Below are 14,350 nucleotides of genomic sequence, written 5' to 3'. Positions count from 1 at the left end.
TGTTCCTGCATGCTGGACTGGGGCTGATTTCTCCCAAGTGGCTTCTGCCCTTGCTGAGTGTGGCCCTGTCACCAAAACTCTGGTGGTCTCTCTGGCTCACTGCCCAGCTTGGTCCCTGTCCCCATGGCAAGCCTTGTCCCCACCTTGCTGGCCCTGCCATCACCTCCCTCTGCTGAGCAGGGCTGGGTGACAGAAGGCACTTGGCATCTTCCACCTTGGCCTCCCACAGACAAAAAAAGAAGGCAAATGCCAAAGGAGGAAAATAAAAGCCAGGCAAGACATCACCATCCTGCAGCATCCATGGCAGTTGCTGAGACTGCCTGATAAAAGTTCTGCCCTGTGTGTGCTACAGGCAGCAGCTTGGAGCTTTTTGCCAAAGTGGGATCAGGCTTTGCATGCTAGAGGTGAGGAGCCCGGTGACTTCACACACAAGAAGCTTGTGGCACAGCTGGGAGTAGGAGCCAAGTCTTAAAGATGATAATAGGCCTTATTGTTGTGATTAATCACAACAATATTTTTTTCTTTATCAGAATACTACAAAACCCTCCCTCGCATCTTTCATTAACCTTCCCCTTTCAGCACCCTAAATTTTGGAAGACTGAGCTAGCCCTTGGGGCAACTGAATGGTGCAACGCCTCAGTTTCCCTCTCACACTCTCCTGACATGAGAAAAATACTGAGCAAGGATTTTTCTCTATCACATGTCCTGCTGCTGGCACTGCAAACCAGACCATTCAGAAAGGCTTTGGTCCCTGCCTCATCATTCATGTGACTGCTGACTGAATACAAAATGTAAAGGGTTACCTGCTCCATGCAGATAACATCAACTGGTGCACATTTTTAACCGTCGCTGGAAACAGCAGCCAGTTTCATTGGACCAGTGCTGGAAAAGAGGCACCAAGCCAGGGCTTGCAATATTTTCCTCAGCAGGTGCGTTGGTGTGATGAGCTGCAGAGTTTCGCATAGGTGTCCTCCAGCTTGGTAAAGATATTCAGCTGTTTGACTGAGGGGAAAAGGGTTCTGAAAATTCTCTGGTTTATGCAGATGGTTGCTCGAGTGTACATTAAAAGTTTTAGCTGTCTGCCTGCTTATTTGAAGGGTCATTAAAAATGAAATTATGCATGTTTGCATGGGAGGGAGAGAGGGAAGGAAACAGCAAAAAAAACTTTTAATGTCAGTCATTCATTTGTATTTTAACTATATCTTTTTAGGGGTACTGAAATGACCAACTTTTGTGCAGATGATTTGAAAAGGAATGTGGACAGAGGTCTAGAAAGGCTCTTTTCAAATGGCTGCCAGAGAGAGGGTTTAGTTTCTAGAGCAGACAGGATGTTTTTACATTCATTTTTTATTCCTAACAGGAAAATTTTCTTATGGTCTCCAAATTCTGGTAACTTTTACCAGTTAAAGAGTGTAACAATTTAACTTGGAAGATGTTTCAGTGACACATGTCCATCCCTTCTGCATGAGTCCAGGAGGCTGCAAAGCCAACAAAATGTTGGAAAGAGGATATAGGCAGGGTGAATGTGATGATTTTTTCTGCAGGGATTTTGCTTCGGGAGATTACAGAAGTATTTGGTGATTTTGCTTGGAATTTCTCGTCTTTCCTTGCATGCTCTCTCTCATCAGTGCTGTACCAAGCAGGGTGCAAGGTGCTACAGATAAAGGTGCCCAGGTGGCAGGATTCTTGGGGACTGCTTATGCTGGGATATTTTGAACTGGGTTTTTGGGGGTCATTTCCTCATTTTTCCCTCTGAGATGCTGTGTTTGGTGAAATGTTACTGCTGTATAGTTCCCTGGGGTGCCAGCAGGGAGGGCATGGCAGGAAATGAGCAGAGCACTGAGCAGAGGGGGGACAGGGACTGGGTAGGACCAAGGCTGAGTCCCTCACAGCTTGTGGAAACTCCTTTGGAGGCAATGCTGCCAGTTAGGGTTGGATGGTCCTTCCTGTTAAAAGCCACCATTTTCAGCTGCTAGTAAAAATTAGTGAAACCTCAGCTAGCAAAACACAGACCTTCCCTTCTAATTGCCCTCTTCTTAAAAACAGGGAGGGGTGAGGATGATTTGAGCCACAATATTCACCATTATGGGAACCTCCACAGCTGGAGTGACACACAGGAGTCATTTTTTTGGCAGAGGGGAAGTGTGCTGTGGCTGAATGTGCAGTCAGGGAGGTGGATGTGCTCTGAGGGTCCATGGGACAGGGCAGGTCTCTGCAGCATCACTGGGGGAGCAGGAGAGGGGGAAGCAGGCAGCTGGTGCAGGCAGGATGGTTTCGATGGTTTCTCCCCTGCCTGTGCCTTGTGAAACAGCTGGCAGTGGTGTGATTGTGTACTCCTCATGTGGCATGTGGGATGGGTCTGTGAATCAGTATTTCACTACGGCTTATCTGCCAGGCCCCTGTTTTGGTGTTGCAGAAGTTGGACAAGGGGCATGTAAATGAAACAGGAGCTGGTGGAGAAAGAAAGGTTTAACAAGGCTTGGTTGGGTCGATAAAACAGCTGACAAGACAAATACACACTGGCTGCTGCAGTTCTGGAGGCTTTCTGCCTCTGCAGGAACCACTGTGCTGCCGGGCTGCTGCCGAACTCATGTTTTCCCACAGGGGTGAGAACAGCTCTGTGCTTCCCAGACCATGGTACAATAAAGTCAGCATTGTCTCTCCAAGCCTCGGGTCCCACATATGGCAGCCACATGACACAAAGCGTTAACCCACAAGAAACTCACTCCTCCAGCTCAAGCACTGTTTAACAGGTTTCTGGAGGTTAAAACTTGGCATCTTGCTGTGTATCTTCATTTATGCTTTAGATGCTCTTTTCCTGCGTGGAACAGTTTGCTGCCCAGCCTCTTGTGGCCAGGGTATTTTGGAAGGGAGAAGGATATATTTGATAGATGGGTTGTTTGAAACTTGGTGATGTGACTCATTGAAGGAAAGATCCCATATCCCTCAGCCCTGGCATTTCCACTCACAGTGATTGACTGGCTCTTCCCACGTATTTTGAAGGACATTAATGCTAATTAATTATTTGTACACCTTATCATGGGCTCACCTACTAGGAAACAATACCCACTTGAAGACAGTAATCCCTGGGATTGATGTTTTGTCAGGGATTGGCTGCCTCCCAAGAATTATCTCCCAATCTGTGGAAAAAATGTGCTGAGGCCAGCGGGTGCCGCAGCGGAGGAGGCTCCATTAGGGGTGACTGAGGCACTGAGTGGGCCCCTTTCTTTTGTAAGAGCTCAATGTGGAGGTTATTGCTCGCTTCCCACCGCACAGCAAGGTCAGGGAAGGGATGAGATCTGTGTTTTGGAGGACATCAGTGGGTACTGGACATAAAACTGGTGGGTTGTGCACCATGTGTGGGTGTCAACCAGCTGTGGCTGATTGACTGATGTCCCTGCAAGCACCCTGCTGCAATGGGTAGCCAGAGCATGAACAACTTCTGGCAGATGCAGGCATATGGAATGGGAGCTTCACTGGTGGCTTTGGCCCCCCAAGCAGCAGCTGGGGTAATCATACCCCAGAGCTTGGCATTGGCAAAATTTGAAGTGTGCAGCAGGGGTTGGAGATGAAGCTGGGGCACTGAGGGAGCTGATGAAGAGGAAATGCTTAGAGGGAAAACAAAGCAGTAGAATTTCAAAGGCAGGAGCCTTCCTCTGTATTTGCATATTCTCACTGACTTGGTGTGGGAACAGGCATTTGTTGTGTAGTGGCTTCTGTGGCAAAGTGGAGTGGTGGGTGTGTGGTGCTGTGGGTGTGTAAATGTCTTCCTGTGGAGGAAATCAATTCACTCGTGTTAATAGGGCAGAGCCTTGATTTTCCACAAAAAGATTGATCCACCACTCATTGGTGCTGCTGCCTTCTGATCCCTCCCTGTGGTCAGGGGGACCCTTAGGATCACGGATCCCCAGACAGCAGCTTGGTTCCAGCTTAGGGCCATAGCCCTAGCCCTCCTGTGCCTGGAGACACGTGCCTCATCAGCAGCTGGGGTTTAGGAAAGTTTTGGTAAGGAGAAGCTTTGGCACCTCAAGCTCAGTTCCAGCTATGAGGCCATGGAAATGTCACAAGAACCTCCTAAATTACTTTCATGTGGGATTTGGAGTGCTTTGCTATTTACAACCTCTACTTTTCAATTTTGTAGATATGGAAAAATTCACATAAGAGCTTTTAATTACATCTATTATTAACTTCCCCTCAGACCATGTCTTCCTCCATCAAAATCGAGTCTGTTGTGAAGGAGAAGAACCGGATGGGAGAGTGCCCAGTCTGGGAGGAAAGGGAGAATGCACTTGTCTACGTAGACATCAACTCTCAGAAAGTTTGCCGCTGGAGCCCAGTCACCAATGAGGTGCAGAGCGTGTCTGTGGGTAAGAGTCCACACTCACTGCTTCATCCTGGCACTCTGTCTGTCCCATCCACCCATCCTGGTAGGAGTCCTGCAGGTTGGTGGTCTCTCATGGGACCACACTCTCTATCTTCCCACAATGTGTTGCTGAGCACAGTGTGGCCTAAGCCAGCCAAGTAGAGTGCACATGTTGCCCCTGATAAGCCTGAATGGGAATGCATGTTTCATTTGGGACCTGCAGAGAAAAAGGAACAGTCCTAATGGCTGTGCCCTCCTAGAAGGTGGAAAAATCCATGGAACATGGAGCCAGTGAGATGTGCTAACAATCCCAGGGGAGAAGGATCTTAGCATCAGCTCAGCCTTTCCTGGCCAGGGATGTCCCGGTCAAGCCCAGATGCCCTTGGTGAAGGCTGAGTGATGGCCCCAGAGCTGCCTTTCATCCTCTGCTCTCTCTCCCCCACAGATGCCCGTGTCAGCTCAGTGGCTCTGCGGCAGTGTGGGGGCTATGTCATCACCCTGGGGACCAGGTTTGCCTTCCTGGACTGGGACACCCAGGCAGTCACCACCATCCTCGAGCTCGAGCAGGATAAACCCAACAACAGGTTCAATGATGGGAAAGTGGATCCAAAGGGGAGGTTTTTTGCTGGTAAGCTCCTGGCAGAAATTTCCCCTGGAGCAAAGGGAAACTAATTATAGTGTATTTTATATAAGATATTTTTATTTATTCCCTGTCTTGTGAATGCTCTGCTTGGTTACTGCCTAGTGGAGGAGGACAGGGGACTCTACATCTTCTGACCTAGATGAGGACAGAAGCTGTTGACAGGGGCTATCTGACAGGAAGGCTCCCCTACTTGGTGAAGGTGTTTTTCAAACAACTGCCTTCATGGAAAAGCCAGTGAAGGGCTCATGTATGTGGGGTTTTTTCTGGAAATATAGAGAAGGATGCAGCTTCTAGAGCAGAACATGAGCTGCAGCTTGCACCCATTATATGCAGCCTCTCTTGGTTAGCCTGTGAAAAACAAGGATATGGGGGGAGATCCTCAGCCTCCTGAAGGCAAGAAGGAGGTTTAGGTTGTACGTTGTGTAAAAGGTCTTCACCCACAGGGTGGTCAGGCACTGGAACAAGCTCCCCAGGGAAGCAGTGATGGCACAAAGCCCAACAGAGTTCAAGAATTGTTTGAACAATGCTCTCAGGCACATGGTGTGCACCTGTATTTTAATGGTCACAGCCCATTTAAATTATGAAAGTAGCCTACAAAGAGCAACAACAAAAACAGCATATGATTGATGCCTGCCTGCATCTCAACTTCTGCTGTGAGCAAAAACTCAACCCCCTGGGATGTGTCCTGGTGGTCCTTTGGGTCTTTGATGTCTATGACTTAAACCTCATGGCAATGCAGTAGCATCCTTTCATTGGCCAGGATCTGCTCTGTGGGAGGCAGCTGCCCCTCATCTGCTCCTTTTGCTCTTCCTCATCAATCTGACAGGACCTATTAGTCTCTTTCACCATAGGATTGCAGAATTGTAGAATCATAGAATGGTTTGGGTTGGAAGGGACCCTTAAGACCATGTAGTTCCAATCTCCCTGTTGTGGGCAGAGACACCTTCCACTAGATCAGGTCACTCAAAGCTCCATCCAACCTGGCCTTGAACACTTCCAAGGCATGGGACATCCACAACTTCTCTTGGCAACCTGTTATTTTCTTTTTAGGAAGAAAAGAAAAAAAAATCACAATCCTGTGATTCTCCCTAGAACCTCTTGGTAACACTTAGAGAAGGTTTTTGATCAAACACGAGGAGCAAGCTTCTACTTTCTAACCAGTGCTCCCACTTCCATTTCAGGCACGATGGCTGAAGAGACGGCACCAGGGGTCCGAGCGAGGCGGCAAGGAGCTCTCTATACCCTCTTCCCTGACCACTCAGTAATAAAACAGTTAGACCAGTTGGACATCTCCAATGGTCTGGATTGGTCCCTGGACCACAGGACCTTCTTCCACATCGACAGCCTGTCATACGCTGTCCATGCCTTCAGCTACGATGTGCACACTGGAAAGATTGGTACGCATGCTTTTAAATTTGGTGACAAGTAGTGCCACTGCTCTGTCTGCAGCAAGACCTGGGCCTGTGAGATGCAGGGATTTATTTGACAGATCTCATATCTTCTGGTTACAGCTTGTCAGCTGGCTGTGATGTTGCTCAAATTTACTCAGCAGGTGTATTTGGTGAACAAAGTTTTGACAGTCTTTCAGCTTTCTTTCATCTGGAGACATGGCTCATACTTAGACCAATACAAGGAGTTGCAGGGAAGAAGCCATTTACACTGCAGAATGAGAAAGAGCTTTTAGGATGGTATTTATTCTTGAGTGCCATCTACTGGAATTCCTTTGATTGTACTAGCTCCATAAATACAAGTGGAGAACATGCATGTATGTATTTCACAGAAAGGTACTCAGAGTATCAAGCTGTCATTGTGACAGTTTTCCCAACCAAATTTCTGAAATTAAGATGTTTTCAAATTTAACTTAAGTTCATTTTATGCATAAACATTTTTATTGTATCTGCAAGGAACTAAATTTAAGTGTAAGCAAAATGGATCTAACCTAATTTCAAAACTCTTTGAAATATTTTCATGCTGTATCAAGCTGATATACTCCACAGGAATTTAAATGTCTGAACTGCCTTTGTACTTTAAAGAGTGCAGACTTTGGGTAATCACAGATGAAAATCACACAAAGTAAATGCATTCACTCAGATTTCATTTTGTTGAGAACATCTCTTTCTACAGATTTTAGGATGTAAGATTTCAAAAGAGGATATAATGCAACATTTCCCCCTGCAAATATAAAAAAGTAACATGTTTGAGCTTCCTAGGCTTGGCTTTATGTTCACAGCTGTTGATTCTTGAGTAGTGTAATGACCAGAAGGTGCTGGGTGGGTCAGAGCAGGTGATTGTGACCCATGGACCCTGCTCCATGAACCTGACTGCTCACCAACATATCTGCACTGCATCCCTGACCATGAGCTGGTGTCCAGGTTTAATCAAAACTGGTTGCTTGGTTGGCCATTCAAAAGTAAAGTTTTTGATCTTTTGCTAGGAGAGATTGCTTATCACCAATGTTTAAATGCAGGTAATTATTTATGTGACACGACCAATAAAGGTCCAGGAAAAGTTACTGCACTTGCAGCAGCTGTGTTGTGGCAGGCAGCAGGTGGGTTAACAAGAGAGATGGGGGCATTTTGTTCTCTTCTCTTGGTAAAATAACAGGAGCACTAATTTGGTACAATCCCATACTGAAATGTCTGTGCTGGGGACTTGTCCCTGCCAGGCTGAATTAGGCTTTTAACACATCTGCAGAAAGACATTTTGCATCATGTCTTTCTCACAGAAAATGAACGTAGCTGTCTGCAAGGGCATGGAAGAGGTTAGACTGGGGTCTGATACAGAATGGGTAGCAGCCCACAAAACATCACCTTTGTAACTCTTCCTGCAGCCTGCCCAAAGCTTTTGTACCACCTGGAAAAAGAGGAGCAAATGCCTGATGGGATGTGCATAGATGCAGAAGGGAAGCTCTGGGTGGCCTGTATTGATGGTGGCAGAGTCATCCGCATCGACCCGGAGACAGGTAGGGCCTCCACCAGTTTGTGCATATAAATGTAAGGGGAATGGCAGCAGGGGGAATGGTTTAAAGGGGAGATAAGGTGAAAAGAATTGCCCATTTCTGCCCCATGGGTTGCCAAGAGCATGGCTGGCTCAGGCTCTGATCATGTAAAGAGTGCAGCTCCCTGTGCTGCCTCCAGTGTCAGGTACCCCTGCTCCCATCATTGGCTGATGAACTGCAGCACACTCTTCTTAATAATGCCACTATAAAAAAACCCCCACAAAATGCTGCATATAAATTTTCTCAGTGTTGAAATGTTTAACTGGAAAATGCTTTAAGGAACAACATCCATCCCAAGCTAGGTGTCCCTGCCCTTCCTGAGCTCACACACAGTACTGCTTTGTTTAGAGAAAAGGAAATGAAGCCTCACAGATGCAGGGGAGAGCCTGAAAAACAGTTAGAAATGAGGCAGATGAAATAATTTGATTTCCCCACAAACTGTCCTTTAGGATGTGGTCTCTGTCTGAAGGGGAGGTGCCTTCTGAGTAATGTCACATCTGTGCCATGTGTACTAATAGTATATTCATAATTACATGCTTCCTAAAAAATGAACATTAGAAAACAATTGCACATTTTTCCCAGGAAAAAGAATCCAAACTGTGAGGCTGCCTACTCCAAGGATCACCTCTTGCTGCTTTGGTGGAAAAGACTACTCAGAAATGTATGTGACTTCTGCATATGATGGACTGGACGAGGCCACCTTAGCCAAGGAACCTCATGCAGGAGAAATTTTCAAGGTGAGCAGATTTTATTTCTTTCTTTCTGTACATCAGACCTGCCAAGCCTCGTGTTCTGGGAGTGAGGTGGCCCCAGCTGCCCTTGCTCATCCCACTCACCTCATGAGCTGCTCCAGGTGCATAGCTTGTCCTCCAGCCAGGCCCAGCTGCTTTTGCAGAGCTGCTCATGCACTTGGAAGGAAGACTTGGATGAAGAAATTACAAGTTATAGTGTTGATATCTGGGTTGGCCAAAGCTGGCTGGTGAGGATCTGAAGGCAGTGAGTGGGTATGGATCTGCCATATGGATAGTGTGTTCTGTAGTACACTGCAAGGTGTTGCTTTTATCTCTTACTATAATTGAATCCCTTTTGCAAATTTCATTCTCTTACTTCTCAGTTTTTAATTGTGCCAGGAAATCTAAATGTTTACAGAAGATATTTCTCCTTTAAATTTACCAGGGCAAAATTTTGCATCTCAATCCTTTTAGGATTTTTTTTGTCTGTTAAAAATTGTGAGGATTTGAAGGAATTTTGAATGAGTTAGAAATGGGTTTTCTGAGGTTTTTTATATGATGTGATTTATTTTTTTCATCTTCTATATAGGTAGGAAGGGTAAGTTTGGCTCACATCTTCACCACATGGTTTAAACGGTCATGAGACTTTTAGTTATAAGATCTTCTAAGGATTTATTAACTAAAAAAACACTGTTAACAAGGATATGTATGTTTTTGATTTAATCTTTAAATATTTTTTCTTATGGATTCATGTTACAATGTAAGCTTTCTTAGCTATTCATGTTTTGATATATAAATCTATAATACTGTACTCTAAAACTCTAAACTTTCCTCTACTTAGCTTAACGTGTCTCTACTTTAAATTATAAATCCACATTCTCATTTCTAGCACTTAAGTTTGGAAACCTTTTCTAAGGTCTCAAATCAAATTCTCTGTTTAATTCTAAGCTTTGCCTTACAGGCCTAAAGTTCTGAGAATTCCCTACATTCCAGATTCCAACAAAAAATGATTGCTACTTTTTAAAAACTTTTTTGTCTGGAGCTCTTGAATCTGGAACTTGTTTCTCTCTTCATTTTTTTTCACTCCATTAGCAAAAAGAACTTCAGGAGAATAAAATGCAGTTCTTAGGAATTGCCATCAACCCAGACCAAAGTCTTTTATCAGTTTGGCCACAGGATGAAGACATGTTACAGGAGGGATGGAGATCTGTTCATGGGATCTGGGACACTCCTGTTGAAAGCAGTGCTTAGGGCAGATATCTCATGGCTGAGAACTGATATATTCAAGCATCACACTTTACAAGTCCACAGGAGGATTAAATAAGCATTTTTCTTTGTTTTGTTATTGAGTTCTCCAGTTCCACAAGGGAATTGGCGTTTTCCAAACTCACATTTGTCTTGCATGGGCAAAGCATGTTAAAAATTACTATGAATTGTTTTGAAGATAAGGACTACATGCAAGGGCCAAGATAACATTTAAATTAGCAAAATTATTGAGTAGTGCTTGATAATCTTAGTGATGTTAAAGAGTTTGGAAGACCTCCAAGTAGTGACTCCTTTTGGTCTCCTCTTGAAGCAGGGGACCCTCCACCTAGTAGTCTGTTGCTATGATATTTGCTCCACAGTGTTTGAATGTTTTCACTACATTGTTTCCTTTCTTTTATATTTTAATTTTTAATTTTTTAAAACAGATAACCGGCCTGGGTGTGAAAGGGATCCCACAGAACTTCTATGCTGCTTGAACCTTGACACTAAACAGCAAAGGAGAAATGCTTCCATCTTGTAGTAAATCTGACTGGAAGAAGTCAAATGAACTACAGAATTTATTTGTGTGAAGATTTCTAAGCCCACATTTGTGAGTGTGCTTATTTGGAGTTGAAGATATTTCTTCTTCTGTGGGCCTGTGGCTTGATGCAATAGGTTAGAGAGGTAAAGTTAATCTGTGTTACACCTTGGTAGCTTTTGTGACTTTCCATAAACCTTTAAATGCTCAAGCATAGTTTTGCTGAACTTTCTGATGACCAGCTCTGGATTTTCAAGTCTGTGCTGTTCCCAAAGCAGAATCTGACTCCTCATGTTACAGTGATGCACCAGCAACAATATGGCAGATTTTAATAAACATTTTAAAGATTGATGTCTTGAACTGGACTGTTCCTCTACTGCAGGATTCCCTGATTCCCGAGGTTCCTTGTTTTTTTTTTTTTTCTTTTTTTTTGTTTGTTTTTTTTTGGTTTTGTTGTTGTTGTTGTTTTTTTTGTTTTGTTTGGTTTTTTTCCTTTAATGATCAGATCTATTTGTAGTATCCAGGTTCCATTTTTCCATCCTCATTAGCCTTTTTCCAGGCTGTCCTGTCTTTAGGACACCCCTTAGGCTGCTGAAAATAAACTACACAACTACATTTAAAGAAATGCTTACAGATGATTTTTCCTCTGCATTCAGATGTTACCTTGAAAGAACTGCCTGATCACACACATTCAATGCACACACAGGCTGTGACCCACCAGGACAGCCTGGAATACCAAACATGGATGCTTGGTGGAGTTGTCCTTTCAGGGGTGATATTTACACACACACACACTTGAACTTCCCTTTGTTTTACAGCCTTAATGTACCCATGGCCTCACCGTCTTGTTCCCCTTTCTTCTGGTGCTCATCCACTCCCATTTCAAGTATTTTCCCCTTTTTTCCCTGTAGATCCTCCCCTCCTTTCTCCTCCAGAAAGGACAACATCAAGGTGTATTTTTATAGGCTGTTTAAATAACGACCCAGCTCTACCCTGGACTCACTGAACCCTGGTGATCCTTTCAGGATCTCAGAATGCTCTAGACCTGCAGACACACAGTGAAATCTAGCCTTTGCATTGAGTTTGCTATCTTTTTGCTGCTTGGAAAGAGACACAGCATTTTAAAATAATACATTTTCAGATCTTTAATGCTGACACTTTGTAATGTTGCAAAGAAGGCAATAATAAGCATCATTTACCAGACCAGATGTTTCAGTGTCTTCCTCTGAGGTATTTGACCTTTTCACCCCTGCTATTCAAAGCCCTCAGACACTATGAGTAGGGAGAAAGTACTCAGTGCCTCATGAGGATAATCTCCCCCAAAAACCCATGCACAGAGGAGCAGGGGAACTGTGGTTAGCCATGCAGAAATATTAAACACAGTTTCCATGGGCTGTAGGCAGATTTCCTCTAAAATTAGCTGTTTTCTCCAAACCCAGCATCCCTCTCCTAGCCAGAAATCCCTCACAACAGTTTTGAAAGAACCAAACTGAGTTGATTTTTTTCCTTTAAAAATACCCATGTTGCCCAACTCTCTTATGTGGTAGCCTTCTGGTCTGCTGACAAGTAGGAGATCTGATGCTGAGATCTGATCAAGCAGGAGATGGGTCAAGCCACATGTCCTAGGAAAATGTTCTACACATTTCAAAGGAGACAGGAGAAGGTTAGGTGGTATATTTGACCCCTCAGTAGAACTGGGTCACAGTCCAGACAGTAATCTGAGACCCAGAAGACCATGAAGGGAGCTTTATTCACTAAGTACTATTGAATATACTTGGCTACAAACAGGATTTTCCAACGTGCATTATTTCAATGCAGTTACCTGAAGTGGAGCGGTGGCCGGTGGAAAGTGAAACGCCCAGGCTAGGTAAGTGTCCAGCCAACCTCCAGCCAGTCAGGCACTTCCCCAACCCGGAGTCAGGGCCTTGTGCCCAAGGTGATGTCAAGCCTTGCGGACGTGTGGCCGCAGTAGAGAGCTCCGAAGTCGCAGGATGAAATGAAGAGGCGACCCTCAGTTTCTTCAGGGAGGGTGGTTTTATTGGTAGGGAAACGTGCAGGTTCAGGTAGAAGGAGCTGAGAGCCCCGAGGCAGGGAAAAGCCTCGGTTTTACAGAGGGTGGGAGGGGTGAAAGATAGCAAATCAGAGAGGGATACATTAAGGATTGGCATGATCGGAGAACCCATCAAACACAGTTGCGGGAGGGACCCTGGCCCCTAACCCAATCACTCGACACCCTGGCCCGAACTCTCTAGAAAAAGAGGCAGGGGTGTCGAGTGACAGGCAGGCTGCCAGGGGTGGGGAACAAGAAAGATAACCAAGACAACTGGGGAGGGGTTTGGGGATTGACACAAACTGGTAACAGGGCAGGACCTTCTGGGAGAACAATGGGGGGAAAACTGAACAAGCATAAAACACACCACAACACTGAAGACTACTCTAAAACCCACATCAGGTGTTTTTCAGACACTTATTGTAGATGGTTACTTTAGATCATTAGCAAGCACTTTGCTCCTGTGCTACTTGACCAGATAATTTGTATAACAAGATGAAGGGGCTTGTCCCATCACTCCTACCTTTCACCCTGGAAGGGAGGTGAGTCCATGGAGCTGCACAGAGACAACTAGATTGAGAAATAAAACATTCAGCTTATTGTAATGTTTGCTCAACAAATAGGCTGTTGTTTTTCTTCTAAGTCATAATTCCAACAGTAATTAAACTGCTAGGGGTTCTTAAGAGCAAAGGTGCTAAATGCCCTTTGGCACCATGTCAGTGCCAAACTGGTATAAGGAACATAGAGAATTATGCAAGATTTCCTGTTTACCCCATCTGGAGAGGAATGTGATGGCAGGGTGTTTGGAGGCAAGTCGAGTGTCCTAACCTTTAATTAAAAAAAAAATAGGAAGTGACTGCAGATACTTTATTTAACCAAAAATACCCAGTTACTTGCAAAATTGCCTACCTACTAGGTCCTTTGCTCTGCCAGAAAAGCAAAGTAGATAATTTTGAAACAATTTACACTTGAGAAATACTTGCCATCCCTGCAATATTTTTTTTTTGCTAGAACTTTCCCAGGCATGTAAGCTGGGGCTGCTGGTTTGTTATTCTCCAGCCATTCCTTCCTCCATTTCTAAAGGGAGACATGGTGCGTGCTGCTCTGACATTCCAAGGTCTGGGTGCTTTGAGAACTCTCTCTTTGTAGCACAGCTTCTCAAACCAAAAAAGCCTTGAAGATAGATGAGTTTCTCCCTGCTACCCAAAGGCCCACTACTTTGCTTCTTTTCAGATTTCAGAAGTTGCTGTTTTGTGATTTTGCTTTCTAAAAGACAGTGCTAATTGAAAGCCATGTTGGGGCTGTTCTCCAGCCTCAGTTCACCAAAGCAAGGCCAAGGCCCCTTGCCTTGAGGCAAGGGATGAAGGCATGAAGGAAGCTGGTACAAGAGTGGGTTCATTCCTTTTGTGCATATATCCATGGTATGTATATCCATAGTATCCATAGTCCTTGCTGAGGGCACACTCTGAGCTGGTTACTCAGTGGCTGAGTGCTTGGTTGGTGTGGGTCAGCCCTACATAGGGTCAGGCCTACCCCATATGCACCTGCCCAGGGGTAACCTACAGAAAATAAACCAGCTAATCAACAATATGGCACAGACTGATGGCAGCTGGCTTCCATTTTAAGGGATTGCTCCATACATCCTGCCTTTTATAAGTATCTATTATGTTTTATTTATATTTGACCTATACCACACTGGATGAGGTTAAACTAATAGTATTTTAAGTTAGCCATTCCATGCTTTGCCTTGTGAAGCATATAAAAAATGTGCTGGTGACTGAC

At 44.7% G+C, this 14,350-nt stretch overlaps 1 protein-coding gene across 1 annotated transcript; it reads left to right on the top strand.

Moving 5' to 3' along the window:
• Window positions 1–4,201: 4,201 nt before the first annotated feature.
• LOC139585471 (regucalcin-like) lies at window positions 4,202–11,454 on the top strand. The gene is made up of 6 exons (XM_071418240.1): window positions 4,202–4,367; window positions 4,809–4,991; window positions 6,188–6,403; window positions 7,837–7,968; window positions 8,587–8,741; window positions 10,427–11,454. Exons 1-6 carry the CDS (start codon window positions 4,202–4,204, stop codon window positions 10,475–10,477), a joined length of 903 nt encoding a protein of 300 aa, XP_071274341.1. The 3' UTR covers window positions 10,478–11,454.
• The last annotated feature ends 2,896 nt before the right edge of the window (window positions 11,455–14,350 follow it).

Source organism: Agelaius tricolor, unplaced genomic scaffold (genome assembly GCF_023055355.1).
Source record: "Agelaius tricolor isolate 1412-34295 unplaced genomic scaffold, bAgeTri1.0.p SCAF_79, whole genome shotgun sequence".
Taxonomy (NCBI): domain Eukaryota; kingdom Metazoa; phylum Chordata; class Aves; order Passeriformes; family Icteridae; genus Agelaius; species Agelaius tricolor.
The sequence above is the reverse complement of the archived record's forward strand: the minus strand, read 5'-3'. Positions and strand labels throughout refer to the sequence as shown.

Coding starts and splice junctions, on each gene's coding strand:
- LOC139585471 (XM_071418240.1), top strand. CDS start 4,202: ATGTCTTCCTCCATCAAAATCGAGTCTGTTGTGAAGGAGAAGAACCGG. Junction 4,992..6,187: donor AAAGGGGAGGTTTTTTGCTG/GTAAGCTCCTGG, acceptor CTTCCATTTCAG/GCACGATGGCTGAAGAGACG. Junction 8,742..10,426: donor ATGCAGGAGAAATTTTCAAG/GTGAGCAGATTT, acceptor TTTTTAAAACAG/ATAACCGGCCTGGGTGTGAA.